The 25659-nt window shown below is 37.4% G+C and overlaps 1 protein-coding gene, 1 non-coding gene and 1 pseudogene across 7 annotated transcripts in view; all 3 read left to right on the top strand.

Annotated features, from left to right (window-relative positions):
* Nucleotides 1–25659, top strand: part of TESK2 (testis associated actin remodelling kinase 2) — a 115827-nt gene that overhangs the window by 39926 nt on the left and 50242 nt on the right. For 4 of the 6 annotated variants that reach the window (XM_045858644.1, XM_045858642.1, XM_045858643.1 and 1 more), the window contains one exon: nt 9865–9986. The exons of 1 other annotated variant lie outside the window; for it this stretch is intronic. In XM_045858644.1, coding sequence (XP_045714600.1) covers nt 9865–9986 — 122 coding nt within the window. Of the gene's footprint in view, nt 1–8687; nt 8742–9864; nt 9987–25659 lie in introns of those variants that run through there. One more of the 6 variants, XM_045858647.1, reaches the window with a different exon arrangement.
* On the top strand, nt 7046–7176 carry LOC123832371. Its single transcript, XR_006788030.1, has one exon. It is a non-coding gene; the product is annotated as a small nucleolar RNA SNORA51 (small nucleolar RNA).
* On the top strand, nt 16590–17078 carry LOC123831643 (annotated as a pseudogene).

The raw sequence follows: 25659 nt of genomic DNA, 5'->3' as shown, positions 1-25659 counted from the left end.
CAGCTGTTGCTCAGTCCACTGAGCTGCACCAGTCAGGGCTATTTTTATCTTTTTAAAAATTGATTTTAGAGAGAGAGAGAAACATTTATTTGTCATTGGTTGATTCCTATTTGTGCTCTGACCAGGACTGAACCCGTAACCGTGGCATGTCAGGATGATGCTCTTACCAATTGAGCTACCTGGCCAGGGCTGATTTCATTTTTGATGGTGATGTGAAATCAGATGCCTTCTTGTTTACCATTATCATATTTTTCATATCATGATTGTTCCCCGTTTTTACCTCATGTATACCATGAACAGACTTTATCAGAACTATGATACATTTTATGGCTTGTTTACATGTTTGTCTTTTTCTGTCAGATCAAAATTCCCTGTGTTTTTCATCTCTTATCTTTAGTACTAACACAAACTCTACCAGTAAAAGGGAACTTACTAAATATGTGTTGCATAAGGGAAAAAAAATACAGCCTTGGCTGGTGTGGCTCAGTGGATTGAATGCCTACCTGTGAACCAAAAGGTTGCCGGTTCAATTCCCAGTTAAAGCACATGCCTGGGGTTGTGAGTCAGGTCCTTGGTTGGGGGTGTGTGAGAGGCAATCACACATTGATGTTTCTCTCCCTCTCTCCCTCCCTTCCACCTTCTCTAAAAATAAAGAAAGGAAAGAAGGAAGGAAAGAAGAAAAAAAGAAAAGAAAAAAAAAAGAGAAAGAAAAACACATACACATATAAAATACATTGAGAAAGACTCTGCAGCTAGAATCTTGGCTCTGCCACTTATAGTACTTTCTGACTTAAGGAAATTACTTGACTTTTGAGTTCTGGTTTCCTCATCTGCAAAATGAATATAATAATAGTATTGTTAACCGTAAAACAAAAGTTGACTAGGTATTCTGTCACCAAAAGGGATTTATTCAGGAAAAAGACAGGACTGCAGTTTGGTACACGCAGATGTGATGAGCCATGTGCACAAACTGAACCAGACAGAGATGGAAGGTGCACTTTACAGCAGGGAGGAGGAAGTTAAGGGGAGGAGCCGTTACAATCATAAAGCTATGTTGTAAACAGAGTTCTTTCAGAGGCCTCTTAGGATGATATAGAATGTGAAAGGTCCTTCATAGGCCCTACCTCCTCCCACAGGCCCCTCCAGATTTCTGTCCATATTAAGTCTCTGTCATAAATTTAATAGTACCTATAGTACGGAGTTGTTGAGGAGATATAATGAGCTAGTATATATAAAGTACTTAAAATAATGTCCAGCACATAATATACCCTATGTGAGGACTAGTTGTTACTTCTATTATGTACGCAGTTAAGATATGTTGAGTTCTTTGTGCTACATACTGTGTTAACAATCTGTATATATTATCTTTTTATATTACCACAACAGTTCTATGAATAGTTACACTTCCATTATATAAATGAGGAAACTGAGGTTCAAAAATGTTTAGGCGTTGACTGGTGTGGCTCAGTGGGTTGGGTGTCATCCAGCAAACCAAAAGGTCACTGGTTTGATTCCCAATCAGGGCGCATGCCTGGATTGCGGGCCAGGTCCCTGGTTGGGGGTAGTATAAGTGGCAACTGATGGTTGTTTCACACATCAGTATTTCTCTCCCTCTCTTTCTCTCTTCCTTCCCCTCTCTAAAATAAATAAATAAATAAATAAAATCTTCTAAAAAAAGTTTGGTATTTTGCCAAATATATCACAAGTAAATGGTACAGCTAAGATTTGAATTCATATATACCTAATTGATAAATGGAATAATACATCTAAGTTTGATCCAATATACAAGAAAGAGATTATTTTATTAACTTTTATATATTTATGTTATATTCTTTTTAAAAAAGATTTTATTTATTTATTTTTAGACAGAGGGGAAGGGAGGGAGAAAGAGAAACATCAATGTGTGGTTGACTTTTGTGTGACTTCTACTGGGGACCTGGCCTGCAACCAAGGCAAGTACTCTGACTGGGAATTGAACCGGTGACCCTTTGGTTCACAGGCCAGTGCTCAACCCATTGAGTCACACCAGCTAGGGCTTTATGCTATATTCTTGGAATGCATAATGCATATAGCATACCAAAAATATTGTGCGCATATATATGTACATACATATATACACCTTATATATGTATAGTATTTATATTCCAAAAATATATATGTGGGATTCAACCTGATTCAGTTTGTGTGACAAGTATGTAACTAGTTATATAAGATAAAGGCTTAAGTTCTCACTTTCTCCCCTTGTATGTTTGTCCTAAATTAACAGCACTATGTCTGGAAATGCCAAGCTATAAGAAAGAGTAAAGTTATAAACCAAAAGAGCCAGATAGCTGCCATCTGCTTGGGCCTGAACAATTGATTTATTCACATTCATGGTTATACATTCATTATTTAGTGCCATGGAATTTGTCATGCAAACCCTAAATCTACAGCAGTATTAACAGTTGTGGTATAAGGAAAGTAAGTGGAACATTTTGGTATGTGAGTGTGATTTTATTCTGGGATGTTTTATTTTGTGTTTGGGCAGGTAAAGATTTTGTGTTCTCTGTAGCCTTGTCTTCTTTGAGAAGTAAGGTTCTGGATCTTAAAATTCTGGTGTTCCTGCAGTGATGTCAGTGTCCCAGCTGACTACAATTTTTTAGCCTCTCAAACTATAACTTGTGAAATTTGCAAAAAAGTGAATCTTTTCTCTTTTAAATGTGATCATGTTGCAATCTGAATCTACAAATACTCATGGATTTTTCCCAAATTGTCTGTTTTTACTTTATGGCTGTTCTTTGTCTGTCTCTGTATACTTCTTCGAGACCTCACTATAAAAGCTGTTTTCATTAATACCAGGTGGTCCCGTGCTAGCAACATGTAATTACTATGTGCATGTTTTAATAACCAGAAAAGAGTTAAGCTCTATGTCTTGGAGGAAGCTTTTTGTAAGATGACTTAGGAACTGGACAGTGAGGATGATGTGAGGATAGTACATATTTTATTTGAGGGTGAGGGTTAGGAGAAAAGAAAGCCTATTAGCATTTCTGACATATCAGTTTCCAGTTTTTGCTCTGACTGAGGTGTCAGTTTATACCAAGGCCATTTGGGAAACAAAATGGAGTTCTGAACCACATCAACTTCAAAACATCCGTGAGCAAGATGTGGGGTGTGTGTGTGTGTGTGTGTGTGTGTGTGTCTCCTTGTCTGTCTCCTCATATCAAGCCCGCAATTTCAGAATTAAACTGCCCCAGGTAGTCAGAGAATTGAGGTAATCCTCAAAATCAAGAATGGCATTGAGGAAGAATGATATAGATAAAACCCTTAATTGTACAGAATTACTCTGGCATAAAAGCAGTGTTATGTAGGAATTGAGCATATATTTAACCATCGGGGAAATGTTTTCAGTGTCCGAAACAGTCAAGGAGAGAGTATGGACAGAGAAGACTAGAGCAGCAAGGACTGAGCCTTGAGAAGTACCTTTATTTGGAGAGAGTGGAGAAGAAGAAAAATGGAGACAAGCAGCAGTCAGAGTAGATTCCTAAAGATCAGGAAGCTGTCATACCTACCAAACAAATTCAGAGGGGCTGGCACCGTGTTAGAGAAGTTTCTGAGACAAAGGAATAAAGAAGAAAAAAAAATTCCCTCCTCACCTCCCATCCCCACTTTTCAAGGAGTTCAGCATTGAAAAGCTTGGCAAGAAAAGGAGGATAGCACTCCAGTGCTTCTTAGAACTCTGCACCTTACAAATGGGCTTTGTTGCATATCCTTACTGTGTCAAAATGGCTTCTTGCTAAATTTCCTATTGTTTTTCTTGTTGCATTTATCTGGTTTTGTAAACTCTTTGAGGTACAAGGGTTTCAGAAAGGAAACTCTAATGGGGAGGATCAGTGTTTTGGGGTATGTGAAACGTGTTTTAAAGGAGACTCTGCATTTGTGTTACATGTAACTTAAGGCTCATCACAATAGTGTATGATGGTAGCTTTTGGCCATATTCAGTACATGTAATATTTTTTCTAGAGCTGATATGGCAAGCTGGGCTGCTGATTAGTAAAGAATTTTGCAGTTGTCTCTCTGGGCTGAGCTCAGGACTAGGTGGCATCAAGGGATAATTTATCAGGTAGCAAATTTTACTGTGTGCATATTGTTATGCATCAATACCTCCCAAGATCCTTTACTTGAATTGACAGTCCAGCTGGTAAAACAAAAACTGGAAGTGTGTGAGTTGTGTGGACAACTTGGATTCACTCAGTACATAGAAGTATTTCTGTAAATATGATACATATGAAGGCATGTGAAAGATCTTACAAAAAGCTGATTCAGGCTCTGGCTGGGGTGGCTCAGTGGTTGGAGTGTTGTCCTGTAACTGAAGTGTTGCAGGTTCGATCCTGGATCTGGGTGCTTGTGGGAGGCAACCAATCCATGTTTCTCTCACATCGATTTTCTTTATCCCTTCCTCTCTCTCCAAAAAGCAATGAAAAAATGTCCTCAGATGAGGATAAAAACAATTTTTTTTAAAGCTGATTCTAGGCTGTATTATTTTGCAGTGAGGGGAGTGAGAGTGTTGGTTGCTTCCCCTTTGTGATCTCATAGCATTCTGCTGATTTTTCTATTCCAGCATAAACATTGGGATTATTTGCTGTCTTAATCATTTATTTATTTACGCTGCTGGTATTTAGTTAATTCCTATGAGGTATAGGACTTTGAGCTAGATGCTTGGGATAGAAAAATAAATAAAATCCTGCCATAAAAGAGCTCTTTGCTTAGGGTGGAAGACAGGAAATGTTATTTAAAACAGTATTTGCTAAAGATGAGCCTTTAGCAAGAGCTTAAAATTGCTCAATACATAGCTGCTAAATGTGTGAAAGTATGCATAAAGTGCTAAGGAATATAACACTGGGCACCAGTACAATTCTTATTGAAGGGGTCTAAGAAGACCTCCCAGAGAAGTTCATTTTTGAGTTTTCTTGAAGGAGAAGAGAGCTTGTCTGATGCAAAAGCAGGGAAGTGCATTTCAAGCAAGAGGAAAAGCATGTTTGGAGACCCAGGAATGTGAGCATGGAGTAGTCTAGGAATAGTGAGAACATGGGTTTGTTTCAAGTCTGGTGTGTACATGTAAGGGATGGCAAGCCTGTGATGACTCTGCAACGGTGGGCAGGGACCAGAAAATGAAAGATTTTTGTCTTGGTTCAGAGTCCCTGGAGCTTTGTTTCTTCATTTCATTAGTTCTTTTTTTCCTCCCCCAAATCAGCTTTTTGTTTGTTCAGTCTCTCTATTGTTTCTTTTCTATGTCATTAATTTTTGCTTTTGTCTTTATTTTTTTGTTTTGTTTTAAAGATTTTATTTATTTATTTTTAGCAAGAGGGGAAGGGAAAGAGAAATAGAGGGAGAAAAAGATCAATGTGTGGTTGCCTCTTGTGCGCCCTGTATGGGGGACCTGGCTTGCAACACAGACATGCGCCCTGATCAGGATCTGAACCCGAGACCCTTTGGTTCATAGGCCCGCGTTCAACCCACTGAGTCACACCAGCCAGGGCTCTTTATTATACTTTGTTTTCTAGCATCTTTATTTGAACTCTAACTCATTTTTTAATCTTTTGCAAATCAGGATTGTCTTTGGCAGTAAGTTACAGAAACCTGAACATAGTGGCTTATTCAAGTAAGAGATTACTTTTTCTCAAAAAATCTTGAGAAATTCATGTGCTGTGCATCTACTGAGGGAAGTCATCAACAATCCAATCTTTTTCTAGCTTCCTGTGTCTGTAGTGTGTGGCTTTTGTCCTTTTTTTTTTCTACAAGATAGCTATTTTTTTGATGCAAACACCACCTATCTATAAAAAGGGGCAAGGATAAAGGACAATTTCACCAGGAAACCAGTAGCATTCTCAAAATTCCTACCTACAAATTCCCACTTAATCTTGTCAGTAGAACTCAGTCATCTGGTCTACTCTAGCTGCAAGGAAAATTGCTGGATTGTCATCTAAGATGTTGGGCAAAGAATTAGTGTTGTCCACTATTCTTGTTTTTAATTATCTTTTCATTATTGATTTGTCATTTTATTTCATAGTGCTCTAGGAATGTAGTTCAAAAACCACATTAACTCTTTGAAAGTTTTTGAGAATTTCCTTATGATGCATTTTGGTATTTTTTTTCATGTATACTTGAAAAATAAAATAAAATCTTTGTTGGGGTAGGATTAGGTCAAGCATTTCAATTTTATTAATATGTACCATATCCATACTCATTTCTTTTCTGCTTAAGCTTTTACTTTCTAAGAAGTGGGTTAAATATCCCATGAAGCCTGGCTGGTGGCTCAGTTGGTTGGGTCATTGTCCTGTACACCAGAAGATTGTGGGTTTGATCCTAGGTTGGCACATACCTAGGCTGCGGGTTTGATCCCTGGGCTGGGTGCTTATGGGAGGCAGCCAATTGATGTTTCTCTCTTTTTCTCTCTCTAAAATAAATAAATATATCCTCAGGTGAGGAGAAGGGAGGGAGGAAAGAAGGGAGAGAAACATTGATGGGTTGCCACTCACATGCCCTCAGTGGGGGACCTGGCTGACAACCCAGGAAAGTTCCCTGGCTAGGAATCCAACTGGCGGCCTTTTGGTCAGAGGGATGATGCCTAATGCCCTGAGGCACACCAGTCAGGGCTCTGGACTTTATTTTAAAAGATATTTAAAGATATCAATCTCTTGGGAATCCTCTTAGTAGTAGTAGTGGTGGTGGTGGTGGTGGTGGTGGTGGTGGTGGTAGTGGTAGTAGTAGTAGTAGTAGTAGTAGTAACAATGATCTCTGTTTAGGGGACAAACTTAAGCTGAACTAGGCCTTTCCTTTACCCTGAGAATCTAAGCACATTTGAGGGCTAATTAATTTTTGTGGTTTTGATAACTTGGAATGAAGATCCTCCTGCATTTAGTCAGGTTCTCCACATTTTGTGGACCCTATATTTGATGGTACTTTTTCCTTCCTTTATTCTATACTTTAGAATAGAGTATATTCTTTAGAATAGAGTATATTTTAAGGTATAGAGTGTAGTCTATTCTATACTTAAAAAAAAAATCTAGGCCTCCTGGTACTTACCACAGGCTGTGTTCTTATACCGCCTGTACAGAAAGAGGAGGCAGAGTAAACCCACCCCATATACACCTCAGCCCAGACCCTTTGCCTAGTCTGTATTATGATGGGGGGACATGGAGAAAAAGAAAAAAAAAAAGAAAAAAAAGTCTATCCAAATCTATTAATCCTTTGAGATTTCACCAAATTTCTATGAGGTTTTCCCCTATGTGCTCATCCCAGCAACATCTATATAAAATACCTCTTGTGCTATATTTTATTCTTTTACAATTTTTTAAGGTTTTATTTATTTATTTTTAGAGAGGGAAGGGAGGGAGAAAGAGAGAGAGAAGTATCAATGTGTGGTTGCTGGGGGCTGTGGCCTGCAACCCAGGCATGTGCCCTGACTAGGAATCGAACCTGCGATGCTTTGGTTTGCAGCCTACGCTCAATCCACTGAGCTATGCCAGCCAGGGCTTATATTTTATTCTTTATTCTCTTTCTTATCTGACTAGCCATATAGCTTATTGTTTGTCTTTTTCTACACCATAAACCCTAGAACACTTTGACCAAATCTTATACTACTTTTCTGTTTCCATTCTCCTTCCATCCTCTGCCACCAAAAACAGAAAAAGAAAAACACTCTTTTCCACCACTCACCCCCAAAGAAGTCACCTGCATAAATAAACGATTCACTGGCTCTTAAAAATTATATTAGAAGTATCATTTAACTGTTGTTGTTTTTACTGTGCCCTTATGATGTTCCAGGCCTTCTAGGCACTGTAAGACCAGAATGAATATTAATATACAAGTGCTTCCTGTTCTCAAGATGCTTTATAGCCCAGTGAGAAGATATTTGTATAAAGAACTATGTGGTGAGTGGTATACTGGTGTAATGAATGTTGTTCTGAGGTAGTATAAAGAAGGAAATCACAAATAATTTCCAGAGAGAATCAAGGAAGGCTTCAGCAAGGATGGACTATTTGAGTATGGCTCGAAAGATACGGTAAGTAGAATTTGAGAAGCTAGAAGAAAGGAGAAGAATATTTTATGCAGATGAAAGACAAAAATACAATGAGTTATGAATATGTTCATCATCTTGTGCTCTTGCTTAAGGAAGTAGGGTTCTTTCTGATTAGTTTGAAACACAGATTGTTTATCCCTGAATTTCACACATTGTTTTAATGTCAAACTCTTAAAGCAGACATTTTGTTAAGAACTCACAGTGATAATTTTCAGGTGATGGAAAAAGAAAGAAGAGTGACTTTCAGAATGCAGAGAGTTCTTATTAAAACACAGATGTCTTCTGTAAATAGAGTTGGAAAAATACTGTCAGTGTGTTCTTTGTATATAAATGTCTCTTTTAACTTATCCACGCAGGATCTGAAAAGGAAGGCCAGTTCTCTTTCATCAGTCACGAGGTACATGACAACAGAATCATTGATGCACTAGAAAGAGAGTTGGGTTCCAAATCTCACTAAGCAATCTAGAAGAGGGGAGAGACGGCCAATGTTCTGCCTCAGTTTTTCTGATCAGCGTTTCTGTGGCTCTGAGTGTTTTCCTTCCTCCTTCCCCTTCTTCTGCCTGGCTACTCTAAAACATTGTTTCTTTGAATTCTACCATAAGCCGTGATGTCTGCTCTGTATTAACAGATACGCTAAACTTCTGGGCTACTGTCATTTCAAGGAATTTCTGGAGATTAAAGAGTTAAGTAGATTGTCATGTTTTCTATTAGAATTTATACTCGGTCAGGTATAACACACTGAAATACTGCTCTTAAAGTCCACAGGATGATGACAGTTTTGCATAGTGAGTCCTTGTTGAATAAGATCTGAAATGAAATTTTTTTAACCAGAGAGTAATGAGGTCCTTGGTACTTTATTTTTCTACTGCCTCATTCATAATTTCTCAGTAGGGAACACACATCTCAGTGAATAATTGAGCTTCTTTTGGGTAAGACAAACTATTTTCTCAAGATAGTCTCATTTTGCTACTACTATGACCACATTTAAAATAAATGTGAAAATAAAGGGTGAAAATAAAGTTAAGTTTCTTGTAAGTAAAGTGTTCTGGGTTTTGAAACCTGTGGGGTGTGGATTGAAATTATAAAATAATATTTTTTCCATGTAAAATAGATAGAATTCTATAATGGATGAATGTTTTAGAAGTGAACTTTCCTCGGTGTATATGGGAAGTAGTGTAAGTTGTGTGGCCCATGTATCTGACTTGAGTGTGTATAAATGATTACAAAGTACTTTGGGTTGAGTAACTACAATATTAACTTTAAAAGGTTTACCAACTTCTTTCTATATTTAACATGAAATGCTTTTTTTCTTATAGATAAGTATTTTATTATGCTTGAGGGAGATTTTGAGGTTGTGTCTTTAGTGTCCTATAAAGACAGCTTTATTGTTCATTTAGAGTTACACAAGGCTTGTGCATATATCTTTTCTGTGGATACTTAAATTCCACAAAAGGGACTTTTCCGTCTTAGTGTCCTAAGATTCAGCAATGTTAGCTGTGAGGAACCAGGCTAATAAATTTTCCCCATTTTCTATAAGATACTAAAAAAACCCCATGACATTCTTTCTTGAGGTATTATTTAACGGTGTTTTTCTGGCCAGCTTAGTTGGAAACAATTTTGGTTTTGGATGGAATAAATTCATCTTCATTAATGGAAGTGAGACCCTGATGTAATCACAGTTTACAGAAAATCATTCCCTACCATGTCTGTTTTATCTACATTGGCATGTTCTACATGTGGAGACTTTGACCTCATATATTCCTGCTGCCCTTGAGCCTCTTTTCTTGTTCTTTTTTATTTTCCAGGTGCGTCACCGGGCTTCTGGTCAGGTGATGGCTCTTAAGATGAACACGCTGAGTAGTAACCGGGCAAACATGCTGAAGGAAGTGCAGCTTATGAATAGACTCTCGCATCCCAACATCCTTAGGTAACAGCTTTTCTTTCCTTCTGGTGGGTGGTCAGTGAGGAAGTTGAAACATTATTGGAAGCCTGTTAGAATAGCATTAACAGTTGAAATGAGAGATTTAGGGTTTCCTGCTGAATCTGTCTTGTTGGGGTTTAGCTGTGCTGTAGATCTTTTTCTGCCTGTTGAAACGTAATTTTCTGGTAATTAATTGCATTTAATAAAACTCTCTTCTGTTTCTCAAATTGTTTTCCCTTAGTAGCAGCTTATTAAAACAGTTGTTTCCTACTGCTGAATTAGTAATTTATCAAAAAGATTTCATTTATTTGTTTGTATATTTGTTTGTTTATTTATTTATTTTTAGAGAGAGAAGAAGAAGGGAGAGAGGGAAAGAAACATTGGTGTGTGGTTGGTTGCCTCTCACATGCCCCCAACTGGGGACCTGGACTGCAATCCAGGCATGTGCCCTGACTGGGAATTGAACTGGTGACCTTTTGATTAGCAGGCCCTCAAAAAGATTTTAGACTTACTTAGTTACTTAATTTTCTTAATTCCTTTATAAGGAATTGTAATTAAATCAGTGAATGAAAATAAAAATTAAGTTATGCCTTAGGTATCTACCCTTAACTTTTAGCACCCATTTGAGAGTTCACCTTATTAAAGGAGAATTATTTGTGTGTGTGTGTGTGTGTGTGTATATATATATATAATCATTACTTTCTAGTAATCAGTGTCTGAATCTTGCTTACTCTAATTACCTTTTTTTTTTTTTGTGAGGTGAGTGTATTTCCAAATGTAACTATGAGGAGGAAGAAACTTTCCTTTACCTTCCCAGGTTCTTTTGCCTGGTTTAATAATTAAATCTACATGAAACAGATTAACAAGAGAAAATAACTAACTTTAATTGCATGTATGCATGGGAACCCCACATACATGAGAGAGTCAAAGACTCCCACATACCTGGAAGGTTTAGAGGCAGACAGGGAAAATGACATATATATGACATTTTGAGTTAAGGATGAGATAAAGCACCCTGGGGCTTCAGAAGGTCATTGCAGGGACATAAGAAGAACAGATGTTCAGTAATTAGTAGTTTGCCCTGCCATATAGATAGGTCAGAGAAGTTATCTCTGATAACCTCTTATTATGGGCAAGGCCCCTAATTCAAATTCTGCTAGGTAATTAAAAGGGTTGGGCTGGGGGGCTGAAGTTTCTCTTGAGCCCATAGGGTCTAGGTTGCCTTTAGCTCAAAAAAATCTGCATACCAGAGGCACATCTTGGGGTGACTTGTTCTGGAATCCCAACAAAACAAAGTAAGACAATTTAAGTTAATATGTATTTAAGTAGGGCTTGTGTATAAGACACTTTGAAAAGTTAAAAGTGCTCTTTGCCTAGGGTCATCTACTGCTAGTATTTCTATTGGACCAGAGAGAAATCAGATAACCTAAGTATGATTTACATGTTTGGTCAGTGGTAATAAATTATGAAATTAGATTATACTGCTTACTTGAAACTTTCTATCTTTATATAGAATAATTGGCTTCTTAGACCACTATAAAAATGTTCAGCCACTATTGTAATGATGACTTTCTTCCCAATCCAAAAATTAGATGAACACATTTTTCGAGCATCTAGTATATGCTTAATGATATGTCAGATATCAGAAAAGTATGAAGGTATATATAAAATGGAATGTCTCATAGCAAGGAATTTGCACTCTAATTGGGGATCTAGTACTTATGTACATGAAAAGAGAACTAATAAAATCAGTGAGGACTGGAGTGAACAAGGCACTAATTTTTATTTGATTTGATTTAAATTACCACAGAAATCTACTGGCCACTGTATTGGACAATACTGGGTTAGAGTCCACTTACATCTTTGCTCTTGTTTTACTAAATAGATATGTGTTCCAGCCTAGAAACATGGTGGTATGATGAGAATAATGATATCATTACTATTCTGATGTCTCCCTGATCTACTTTCTTAGCCTTTGTTTTTTGGTTCCATTGTTCAAGAATGACGCATACTCCCTTTTAACTTATAAGAAGTAGTATTCTTGTTCTCAGCCAAGTTCTCTAATATATAATAATCAGTGTTAACTCTATCTTGATCTCCATAATAAGTCAACAGACAAGATAATGTATATAAAGCTTATGGATTTGTTATAATTCATAGTAACTATGTAATACATGAAAATTATTATAATTCATTGTTAACCATGATGGGTTTGCATTCTTTTCGTGACTCCTTTTGTTCTACATAAGCCACCTGACTCAAATATAATGCAGTTAAAAGCCTGGGAATGGAAGCTTCTAATTGTTTATATCTTTTATGTTTTTGTGTCTTCATTTTCATTGTGTATTTTGAACACAATGAAAGGAAATTCTCCTACTAATGGCCTAGAGCAAGCAGAGTCCTCTTGGCTTTTGTTACCCACCCAGAGGAGTACTACAGCAGCAGAAACATTTATTATACTTCCCTAGTATGTCTTAAATGTCAATCTGAACATGACTATGTTCCATTCTCAGAATTCTTAGAATTTTTATTTTCTAAATGCCTTTCTAGATGTCTTAGAAATTTACTAATGCTTAATATTTTTTGTAATGTAAAGGTCTTGTGACTTAGTATGGCTCACAATCTGTTTTCAAGCTGTAAATATTGTAAGTTTTATAGGTGCAGAAACTGAGGCAGAAGTATGAACCAAAGTTTTCCCTCAAATTAAGATTATTAGATTTAAATTGGGAAGAATCCATCACTCGGAACCCTAGGATTTCCATAGACATGCCTCCTTGGGGGCAACGCCAGAAAGGATATTGCTGAACAGATGAGACTTTCAGTTCCCTTCTCCTTTTCCAGCTGGAGCAGCTCTACTTTTTGTCTGTTTTATATTGAACTTCTATATAGGAGTTTTGAAGAAAGGTCTCCTGCTTAAAAAACAAAGGAAAAATTGAAAATCACTGCATTAGAGTGATTTGGAAAATCATACTTGGGAAAGAAGGCTATCTCATGATCTGTGTGACACCAGGCATCTAGTCCTCTGGGCATGCCTTGGTCCTTTGCTGGCACAGCTATTTTGTGCCCAGCAGGAGTGAGTGAGCTGAACTTGCACAGTTTTATGTTTCTCTGTTTCTTGATTCCAACCTCCTACTTCCTCTTTTCCTTTTATCTTTTTACCTCCTAAGATTTCTAGTTGGAAGGAAAAGAGTGACCTGATAAGTCTTAGAAGCAGTAGGTTTATATATTTTGTTCATGTATTTATATATGTTTTTAATACATGGATACAGTTAAGATTGGTTGTTTTATCATCGGTTGCTCTTAAGTTATCAGTTAAAAAAAGGAACAATAAAGTACTTTGTTGAGTGCAGGGACTGATTGTTTTGTCCTCTTGTGAATAAGGTTGTTTATGCCAGGAACTCTTGTGCTCAAGAACTGTAACCCAATTGCATGCCCTGCTCACTTCCACTCCCCAATGGCCTTTCTGAGGACCAAGATTTGTTCTCATACCTCTTTGTTATTCTTCATGCCATGAGAAATTTAATATTTCTTTTAGATTCTTCATTCACATTCTAATCCTTATTTTTTAAGACCACATTCTGAATTTATTTTCCTATCTACTAATTTTTGTTCAGAATTGTTTTATCTTAAAATCTGTTTGCAACAATATGATCGTCATTTTGCTAAAATGGAGAATACGCTTTTAAGTCTCCAAATATTGATTTAGGAACTACTCATACTCCGTCCGACCCCATGCTAGGTAAAATATCATGGTGAATACAAGAGAAGTAGAGAAGGCAGACAGTCTCCTTTGGAAGCAAACGGTACAGCTAGGAAGCAAACTAGTATTAGCTGATGCTATTACAATATAGCAGGATATTTTCCTAATCTTAGTTAAGATTTCTCTTTCTAGTTACCCATTCTGAAAATCCCCAAATCATCTTTAGTTACTCTTTTTGTTTCTTGCTCCTAAATCTTCAAAGCCCTTGCATCTGTTCCTTCCCTTATAAATCTATTAGTTCAGTCCTCTTCATTTTTTTCTGGAGTAAATTATTTTCCCTATTTCTCACCTCCCCCACCACCATTTTCACTTTTTCTAATACACAGCTATAATTGTAAAACTTATTTCTTTTTTTCTTTTTTTAAAGATTTTATTTATTCATTTTTAGAGAGGGAAGGGAGGGAGAAAGAGAGAGAGAAACATCAATGTGCAGTTGCTGGGGGCCGTGGCCTGTAGCCCAAGCATGTGCCCTGACTGGGAATCGAACCTGCGATGCTTTGGTTCGCAGCCCGCACTCAATCCACTGAGCTACGCCAGCCAGGTAAAACTTATTTCTTAAAAAACTTTTGTGGCTTCCACTGTTTTCAGAATTGAATAAAAAATTCTTTACTCATTGAGTATGATGCTGGCAGTGGGTTTGTCATCTATGGCCTTTATTATGTTTAGGTATGTTTTATCTAATACCAGTTTGCTGAGAGTTTTTATCATAAATAGGTGCTGGATTTTATCAAGTGCTTTTTCTGCATCTATTGATACAATCATGTGGTTTTTATCCTTCATTTTCTTTAAGTGGTGAATTACATTTATTGACTTGTGAATGTTGTACCAACCTTGCATTCCCAGAATAAATCCCACTTGATCATGGTGTATGACCTTTTTTGATGCATTGCTGTATTTGGTTTGCTATTTTTTATTTTTTATTGATTTTATTGATTTTAGCGTCTTTGTTCATCAGAGATATTGGCTTATACTTTTATTTCTTTGTAGTGTCTATATCTGGTTTTGGAATTAGGATAATGCTTGCCTTGTAAAACGAGTTTGAGAGTCTTCCTTCCTCTTGAATTTTATGAAATAGTCTTAGAAGGTGAGGTGTTAGTTCTTCTCAGAATGTTTAGTAAAATTCACCTGCGAATCCATCTGGTCGGGGGTTTTGTTTGTTGGGAGTTTTTTTTATTACTGCTTCAATTTCACTAGGTGTAATCTATCCAGATTCTCGGACTCTTCTTGATTTACTTTTGGAAGATAGTAAATTTCTAGGAAATTATCCATTTTGTCCAGGTTGTCCAGTGTTGTCATATCATTGTTCATAATATTTTCTTACATTCCTTTGTAATTCTTTGGTTATTCAGTTGTTATTTCTCCTCTTTCATTTCTGATTTTATTTATTTGTATCCTCTTTGTTGATGAGCCTGGTTAAAAGTTTGTCAATCTTTTTTTTTAATTTAAATTATTTTATTGTTGTTCAGTTACAGTTATCTGTATTATCTCTCCACCCCTCTTCCTCACCCCCTCCAAATCCATCTCCCTTCCTTGCTTCCACCTTCCCCTTGGTTTTGTCCCTGTGTCCTTTATAGTAGTTCCTGAAAACCCTTCTCCTGGCTGTCCCCTCCCCGCTCCCCTTTGGCTATTGTTAGATTGTTCTTAATTTCAGTGACTCTGGTTATATTTTGTTTGCTTTTTTCTTTTGTTGATTATGTTCCAGTTAAAGGTTAGATCATAAGGTATTTGTCCCTGACTGCCTGGCTTATTTCACTTAGCATAATGCTCTCTAGTTCCATCCATGCTGTCACAAAGGATATAAGCTCCTTCTTTCTCTCTGCTGCGTAGAATTCCATTGTGTAAATGCACTATAGTTTTTTGATCCTCTCATTTGCTGATGGGCACTTAGGCAAGGGATGTAAGGGGAAGAATAAACAAATGGGACCTTATCAAATTAAAAATCTTCTGCATGACTAAAGAAAACAACATTAAAATGAAAGGAGAGCCAACAATATGGGAAAACATATTTGCCAATGACACCTCGGACAAGGGCTTGATCTCCAAAATATATAAAGGACTCACATGACTCCACTCCAGGAAGACAAATAACCCAATTAAAAAATGGGCAAAAGACTTGAACAGACACTTCTCCAAGGAGGACATACAGAGGGCCCAGAGACACATGAAAAGATGCTCAGCGTCAGTCTTATTTATCTTTTCAAAGAACCAGCTTTTGGATCCATTGATCTTACCTACCTTTTTTTAGACTCTGTTTTGTCATTTCTGCTCTGATCTTTATCATTTCCTTCCTTCTGCTCATTTTGGGCTTTGTCATTCTTTTTCAAGTTATTTTAATTGTAAAGTTACATTGTTTATTTGAGCTTTTTCTTGTTTTTTTGAGATAGGCGCGTAATGCTATGAATTTTCCTCTTAGGATTGTTTTCTCAGTGTCCCACAGATTTTGGGTTATTGTGTCATCATTTGTTTCAAGGTATCTTTTGATTTCTTCCTTGATCTTGTTGTTGATGGGAACAAGACAGGGATGTCCCCTTGTCCCCCTCTTATTCAATATAGTACTAGAAGTCCTAGCCACAACAATCAGACAAAAAGAAGAAATAAAAGGTATCCAAATTGGAAAGGAAGAAGTAAAACTGTCATTTGCGGATGACACAATACTGTACATAAAGAACTCCACAGATACCACCAAGAAACTACTAGAGCTGATAAATGAATTCAGCAAAGTAGCAGGATACAAAATTATTATCCAGAAGCAGTTGGAGATCAAGGCAGTATTTTTATATGCCAATAACAAATGAACAGAAAGGGAAATTGAGAAAACAATCACATTCACAATTGGTACAAAAAATAAAATACCGCCTTTCTGCCTTCTCCACACTGGGTACAGCTCTCCTGCCACAACCCCTCATTCCCTGAAAATATACACCTGAGCCAAGTTTGTCTCCATGCTCGCCTTGGTCAGGGTTCCCTCTTAGTTGCTGAGCCGGGCACTATCTACAGTGGTGCTAAAATGAACAGAGACCCTGACAGATGAGAGCCTCAGCAGCCTGACAGCCCACAACCCTGACCTCTCTTATTTCTGACCACAGCTTCCAAACCAGGGCCATTTCAAGAGACGTTGACACAGCAGCCAAGTTCATTGGGGCTGGGACTGCCACAGCAGGGGTGGCAGATTCTGAGGCTGGAATTAGGACTGTGTTTGGGAGCCTCATCATCGGTTATGCCAGGAACCCTTCTCTGAAGCAATAGCTCTTCTCCTATACCATTCTGGGCTTTGCCCTTTCTGAGGCCATGGGCTCTTTTGCCTGATGATGGCTTTTCTCATCCTCTTCGCCATGTGAAGGAGCTTTTACCACCTCCCATAGATCTTTCTCCTGTGTCTGGTCTGCTGTGTATGTTCCTTTTCCTATACCTCCCTTGGCAGCCTGGGGAAAGTGGTTGGCTCAGGGTTTGACAGAAGAAAGACAAATAAATACTGTATTAATAGAAAAAAGAATAAAATACCCAGGAATAAACCATACAAGGATGTAAAAGACACGTACTCAGAAAATTATAAGACTCTAAAGAAAGAAATTGAAGAAGATACAAATAAGTGGAAGCACATACCATGTTCATGGATAGGAAGAATTAGCATCATTAAGATATCCATACTACCCAAAGCAATTGATAGATTCAATGCAATTTCTATCAAGATTCCAATGACATATTTCACAGAACTAGAACAAATATTTAAAAAATTTATATGGAATCACAAAAGGCCCCACGTTAGCAACAGCGATCCTGAGAAAGAAGAACAAAGTTGGAGGGATCACACAAGAGGCAACCACACAGTGATGTTTCTCTTCCTCTCTTTTTCCCTCCCTTCCCCTCAGTCTAAAAAAGAAATAAATAAATCTTAAAAAAATAAAATAAAAATTATTTTTAATGTATAATTGGCTCTGGCCAGGTGGTTCAGTTGGTTACAATGTTGTCCTGATACTCCATATTGCAGGTTTTATCACCTGTCAGGACACATACAAGAATCAACCAATGAACACATAAATAAGTGGAACAACAAATCAGTGTTTCTCTCATCAATAAATAATTTTTAAAAATATTTATTTTTTAAAATTTACTCATTTATTTTTAAAGAGAGAGGGAGGGAAGGAGAAGGAAAGGGCAAGAAACATCAGTGTGTGGTTGCCCGTTGAGCACCCACACACTGGGGACTGCAACCCAGGCATGTGCCCTAGACTGGGAATCGAACTGGCGACTCTTTGGTTCTCAGGCTGGCACTCAATCCACTGAGCCACACCATCTAGGGCTAAAATAGTTTTTAAAAGAAATACAATTGGCATGTAGTAGAAAATTATATAAGCAGTAGCCACCATATATTGAGTACCTATTAGGGACCACTATTGATCATTTTTCTTTCTAGACCACTCCCATCTCAGCAAATGGAACCATCATTTATTTATTACTCAGACCAAAAACCTAAGAGTTGTCCTTAATATCTTTTCTTCACACTTCATTTCAAACCATCATGTGGTTCAACATTATCTTTAAAATATGTCCTGAGTCCGACTAGTTCTTATCCCTTCCACAGTCATGATCCTAGGCCCACGCTCCTAATTGATCTCCTGGATTCCCCTCTTGCCCCACAATAACCAGACTGAACTTTAAAAAGGTAAATCAGATCATATCAGACTGCCTGCTGAATTTCGTTGTATAACTTTTTTTCACCCTTCAAATAAAATACAAACAATGGGCTTTGGTGTACAAGGCCTGGAATGATTTGACCTACCTGCCTCTCTGACCTTATTTCTGATCACTCTTCCTTTATATTACACCATTCTAACCTTCCTTACAGGCCCTTTTGTTTCTCAAATACATTAACCTCCTTCCCACATTAGGGTCTTTTTACTTACTTTCCTCTTTTCCTATAATGTCTTTATCACAGAATCATAGGGCATGTGTCTACTGAGATATCCCCTCTTCAAAGAGACTTTGTTGACTAGCCTGCCTAAAATAGCATTCATATCAGTATTTATCCCATCCCTCTGGTTTGTCTTCATAGCTCATATCATTTCTGAAACTACCTTGTTCATTTATTTGTTTATTAATTATTTGTAGCCTTCAGTCTAGGGTAGACTTGTCTTGTTCACTATTGTATTTCCATTGCTTATAAAACAGTATGTATAGAAATGGATACCAATTTTAGAAGCAAGCCAGTTGGATCACAGAAACCCATCAAAGCTCAGGAATTAAAGGTGGGTGTCAGGTTTAGGCTGAAAACAAGAGGATGATTGAAAGTCTTTTAAGGGAGAAACTAGGCCTTCAAGTCAACATCCCCATTCATTGCAACTAATAAGTTAACTCTAATCCATCCTGACACAATGAGTTTTAATTTTGGAGAAAAATTAAACCAGAAGTGCTTCATATTCTGTAAACATCTCATGTGACAGAAGATAGGGAAGGAGTGCTATTCTGAAAAGAGGGAAATAGTCTGCACAGTGAATAGTGAGGGTTATGATACTTCTAGTCCTCATCTATTGCTTATCTCTCAGGCAGGCAGGAATCATCCCCATTCCACCCTCACCCCTACCACCTGTCAGGGAATTGGTGGATTTAGAGAAATTGAATAGTCCCAAGTAAAAAGAAAACTTTAAAAAGTAACCACCAAAACACCTTATAAATATTTTCTTTTAGGAGATAAAGAGAAGATACTGCATTCATGAAACAAGAATAGTATACTATATAAAAGGAATAGAGAACCACAAAGATTCTCAAACATTTCTGGAAATGAAAAAATGTAATAAATAAAATCATTTGAATTGGAAAGTCAAGGAGATATAAAATTGAAGAAATCATCCATTAATAGGAAAAAAATCAAAGATGGAAAATAAGAGAGAAAAGATAAGAAAATTAAATGATCCAAGAAGTCTACTTTTGACAAATACAAAAGCATTTTCTAAAACTGAAGGTCATGAACTTCCAGCTTGAAAGGGCCTATTAAGTGCCCAGCCCCATGAATGAAAAAAGACCCACCCCAGAGCATATTTTTAGGTAATTTTAGAATATGGGTAATTAAAATAAGATTCTAAGCACTAACAGAGGGGGGAAATCCAAAACAGATACCATACAAAGGATTGAAAATTAACTTCTGAACACCAGGTCTAGAAGCTAGACCAATGGAACAGTGCTTTCTGAGAGGAAATTATTTTCTACTTAGAATTCTATATCCAGCCAAACTATCCAGTCCAGCATGAGGGTAGAATAAAGACATTTTCAGATATGCAAGATTTTGCTTCTCATGTACCTTTAAAAAAAGATTTTATTTATTTGTTTTTTAGAGAGGGGAAGGGAGAGAGAGAGGGAGAGAAACATCAATATATGGTTGCCTACTGGGGGGTCTGGCCTGCAACCCAGACTGAGAATCAAACTGGAGACCCTTTGATTTGCAGGCTGGCACTCAAACACTGAGCCACACCAGCCAGGGCTCACCAGCCAGGGCTCACCAGCCTTTTTAAATGAAGCTACTGGCATATTTTTTAAAATTTAAAAATTTGATGGAAAATTTGATATATTCCATCAAAACAATGGGGAAATAAAACAAAATAAAAAGGATGGATCTAGAAAGAAGGGAGTAGAAGGATGAAAGCAAGCCCTAGGGTGACTGCTGGGCAACAGTCTGGAGAATAAGCAGTCTGGATTGGTGCATAAGGATCAAGAGCTCCAGGAGAGATGTTGGGAGAGCCGGTTTGAGGAAAGAATTTATAGATTCCCAGATGTGTTTGAGAGGGTCAAAATTCATATACAGCGGAATTTTACAATTCTCTTGGAGGCTTTGCAAAGAATTAGTGGTAGCCATATAATAACTAAGCAATGAAAAATTAGGGAAACAAAATTTGTGCAAGAAATAAAAACAATCATAATACACTACTTGGGTTAGCAGTGATTATAATCAGTCATAATAATGTAAATGCTGAGTCTTGATTTGTTTCTTCTCAACATTGATTTTACCCAAAATTGTCTTATAATAATATTGAAAGGAAGTAATTTAAGAAGGCTAAATCCTTAGTTTTCACACTGGACAGACAGTAGAAGCTCAGAAATAGCGTAATAAGTTTAATATAAGAAGAGCTATGATGGTAAATAAATGAAACAGCTAAAAATTGAAAGTGGTTCCCTCTGGGGAGTAGGCAGGCCAGGGGAACATTATTTTTCATTATTACCTATTTGAGGTCATGTAAAATGTATAACTGGTGAAAATTAATTAAGGAAGCTATTGTAGTAAACTAGAGAGAGGCCATGATAGTTTGGACTGTATGGTAGCAGCAAAAGTGAAGAAGTTCTTAGATTCTGGATGTTTTTGAAAGTAGAGGCAATGGGATTTCCTGTTGGATTGGGTGTGGGATATTAGCACAAAGGAAGGAGGAATCAAGGGTGATTCTTAGGGTTTTGACTTGAACAACTGGGAAAACTGAATTGTTGGCAACTACACTTGAGAAGACTTGGTGTGGGGGACAGGTTTTGGGGATGGAAGATCTAAGAGATATCAAAGTTGACAGTTGGATAAACAAGTCTGAAATTCAGACAAGAGGTTCAAGATGGTTGTGTGTCTTAGTTGGGGGACTTATGCAACTTATGTAACCTCCACAGCTTCAGTTTTTTCATCTATGTAGTGCAGAGTAGCAATAGTACTTCCATACCAGGTTGATGGGAGAATTATATGAGATAATGTACAGAAGGAATTTATTACAGTGCAAGGCATTAAATCTTAACTGTTGCTATTTTATTCTTTTTTAGCTTGTTTTTAATTTCTTTTTTTAAATGTATTTTATTGATTATGCTATTACAGTTGTCCCATTTTTCCCCCTTCACTCCCCTCCACCCTGTAAACCCTCTCCCACCCATATCCCCCCTTTTAGTCATGTCCATGTGTCATATTTATAAGTTCTTTAGCTTCTACATTTCCCATACTATCTTACCCTCCCCCTATCTATTTTCAACCTACATTCTATGCTACTTATTCTCTGTACCTTTCCCCCCTCTCTCCTCCTCCCACTCCCCTGTTGCTAACCCTCCATGTGATCTCCATTTCTGTGGTTCTGCTCCTGTTCTAGTTGTTTGCTTAGTTTCTTTTGGTTTTGCTTTAGGTGTGGTTGTTAATAATTGTGAGTTTGCTGTCCTTTTACTATACATGTTTTTTCTGTATCTTCTTTTCTTAGATAAGTCCCTTTAACATTTCATAAAATAAGGGCTTGGTGATAATGAACTCCTTTAACTTGACCTTATCTGAGAAGCACTTTATCTGCCCTTCCATTCAAAATGAAAGCTTTGCTGGATAGAGCAGTCTGGGATGTAGGTCCTTGTCTTTCATGACTTGGAATATTTCTTTCCAGTCCCTTCTCGCCTGTAAGGTCTCTTTTGAGAAATCAGCTGACAGTCTGATGGGAACTCCTTTGTAGGTGACTGTCCCCTTATCTCTTGCTGCTTCTAGGATTCTCTCCTTCATTTTTACCTTGGGTAATGTAATGATGATGTGCCTTGGTGTGTTTCTTCTTGGGTCCAACTTCTTTGGGGCTCTCTGAGCTTCCTGGATTTCTTGGAAGTCTATTTCCTTTGCCAGAATGGGGAAGTTCTCCTTTATTATTTGTTCAAATACGTGCTCAATCTGTTGCTTTTCTCCTTCCCCTTCTGGTACCCCTATAATTCGGATATTGGAACATTTAAAGATGTCCTGGAGGTTCTTAAGCTTCTCCTTGTTTTTTTGAATTCTTATTTCTTCATGCTTTCCTGCTTGGTTATTTCTTGCTTCCTTCTGGTCCACTCTATTGTTTTGAGTCCCAGTTTCCTTCTCTTCACTATTGGTTCTCCGAGCATCTTCCTTCATCTCTTTTATGGTAACCTGCATTTTTTCATGTAATTTGTGCCCAAAATCAACCAATTCTGTGAGCTTCCTGATCACCAGTGTTTTGAAATGTGCATCTGATAGATTGGCCATTTCTTGGTTGCTCAAAAGGATGAGTCCTGGGGGACTGATCTGTTCTTCTGTTGGAGACATGTCTCTCTCTCTCTCTCTCTCCCTTTTTTTTTTTTTTTTGGTCTGGTCGCTCTTGTTACGGTGAGGGGTGGAGCCTTAGGTGTTCACCAGGGCTAGGCACCCCAGTCGCTAGATTGTGATGTTGTATGTGTGTGGGGGTGGGGGCAGGAGGGAACAATGGTGGTAGCTTTGTTCTCCTGGGATCTCAGTCCCTTTTCTGGGATCCTTGGTTGCGCGCTCTGCCTTGGTCCACAATGCTGCCTCACTGGATCCGCCAGCTGCTGCTTGTGTACTCAGGGTCCACCGCTGCAATCTTGCGCGTCCCGGAAGGCTTACTCACTCCCGGTGCCTTTTGCACCCATTTCTCCCCAATCTCCATGCCCCGCCACCGCGCCTGCTCCTCCTCTCAGCCCCTCCTACCGGTCTGGATGAACGGGTCTACTTCAACTTCTTGGCTGTCTGACTTCCATTCAGATAAATTCTCTATCAGTTCTGGGTATATTCTGGCTCTAAATTGTTGTTGTTCTAATCTTGGTTGTGCATGGAGGTATGGTGTGTCCACCTATGCCTCCATCTTGCCGGAAGTCGCTATTTTTATTCTTGATGTCATAATCATCTGAAGCATCACATACTGAGGCTGTAGAGGTGTAAAGCTTGAGGTAAGGGTCCTGTCTTGACTCCGCCATTTGTTAGTTGTGTGACCTTGGGCAAACCACTTAATCTTTCTTCAATTTTTAAAAAATGTAAAATGGAGATAATAATAGTATCTACCACACAATATTTTCATAAGGGTTTAATGAAGTCACTCCATGTAAAGAGCTTAGGACAGTATCTGACACATTTTAAGGACATAATAAATGTTACTTAAACATTATCATTATCATTATTTGTGAGTTCTTTTTTTTAAAAAAACTTCTTGAATAAGGAATCATCATGTTTATTTTCTATAGCCCCCACTTAATCTGAACTCTTTGCCTGGCACTGTACCAGAATATATGGGTCAGACAGTAAAATATTTTTTAAGTGTTCTTTTTTTTTTTACTTTTTAATTTTTATGTATTTATTTTTTGCCTTTTTATGTCACCTCTTTTTTTAAATTTTATTTTAATCATTGTTCAAATACAGTTTTCTCCTTTTTACTCCCAATCCAGCCCCACCTCCCACCCCTCCCCACTTCCCTCCCATTACCACCTTCCCCTTAGTTTATGACCATGTGTCCTTTAAATTCCCGTGAACCCTTCCCACTGTCCCCTGAAATTCCCTCTACTCTCTTCTGTGGGCACTGTCAGCCTGACCTCTATTTCAGTGTCTTTGGTTATATTTTGCTTGTTTCTTTGTTTTGTTGTTTAGGTTCCTGTTAAAGGTGAGATCATATGGTATTTGTCTTTCACTGCCTGGCTTGTTTCGCTTTTAAGTGTTCTATTTATTGAGAGCACAAACCTTCTACATATTAATTTCTTGATACATGTTTCTTGGGTTGAATTGTTCCTTTTCCTCTATACGTTTCTCCCACTTTGGGAGAAGGGGGAGAAATAAATTATTGTGAGAGTGTTGTTTCAGAAATGTGCTCACATAAAATGAAGTTTGTGTTTGTATTTTGCTATTTTGGTCTGACTTTATGAGTAATCTTAGATTAAAGAATAAGTGGGAAGGAGGAGGAAGCTTTTTCAGTGCTTGGGGAGACAATCTAGATACTTGTATTTGTGGATATTAGTTCTCTTCTAAACTTCTTTGATATTTTTTTAAAACAACACTTTGGAAACATTTAAAGTCACTGCATATAGGTATGAATAGTTCTGCCTTTGTCAGGAGACTTGGTATTTTGCTGCTTGCATGGCAGTTTTGAGCAATGAGGTTTACAATTTTCTGTGAAATAAAATACAGAATGAACTCAGTCTCAGTTTACTTTCAGTTGTTATTCAAGCTAGAGGATATTTTCCTCTCAGAAATCTAAGATGTTTTGTATTTATTAAACTGGTTTAATATTTATAAGCAAGCAGATCTAATTTTAAATTTTTAGATTTTGATATAATTTCCTTGAAATTAGAAAAAGTAAAATTAGACCATTGAACTTGATTGGTCCTTTTGTTATTATATGTAGTGCTATTGACTTGATCAGGTGATTGCTGAGCAAGGTCTATTTTGCCTTTAGCTGTCTTAAAATTGGACCATAAAAAAACAGGGACAGAAAAGAGAGAGCCAGACTGAACCAGCTCTGCTTAGTGTCACCCGTTGTGAAGCTCTGGAGGTTAATGTCTGTTCAGCTGAGTTTTCCTTATGCATCCTCATATCTGGGACCTAGTACAACCAGTTTTTAATGATGTAATATCTCTAAAACACGTTTCAACTGCAGCAAACCTTACCCAAGGATATTATTGCTTTTATTTTATGGGCCTAGATTCATAGCTCTCTTGGGACTTGAGATCTGAGCCATTCCCCTCTCTTCTATTTTTTGGTTATTTTTTTCTAGTCCAAGAGAATGATGGTATCTTTGCTTTATTTGGAAGTAAAATGCAAAGAAGTTCCTTTTAATGCCATATGTTAAAGCTTAGGGGAATCTGGTAGAGTATGTTACAAAACCTTTCCTTTCAAAATTATGGGAGATCAGATAAAAATATATTATAACTTCTGGAAATACTTTTTAAAGAAAAGTAAACCATTTTCAGTAGGTCTCAGATGTGGATCTTTTAGAAAACATTAATATAAAATTTATGCCCATATTTTAATATTTTGTAGATTTATTTCAGGTCTCTTAATTGTTTTTACTATAACTTTGGAGTCAGACATTTTTTTCTGGAAAGACCAGTACAAGTCAAAGTAACTCTCCTACAGTATGTGTGGTGCTTATTGCTCAAGTTGACAATAGAAAAGCTTGTAAAGCAAACCAATTAGATTTT

The sequence above is a fragment of the Phyllostomus hastatus genome, unplaced genomic scaffold (assembly GCF_019186645.2).
Source record: "Phyllostomus hastatus isolate PE091 unplaced genomic scaffold, TTU_PhHast_1.1 phas_scaffold_182, whole genome shotgun sequence".
Classification (NCBI taxonomy): Eukaryota; Metazoa; Chordata; class Mammalia; order Chiroptera; family Phyllostomidae; genus Phyllostomus; species Phyllostomus hastatus.
The sequence above is the reverse complement of the archived record's forward strand: the minus strand, read 5'-3'. Positions and strand labels throughout refer to the sequence as shown.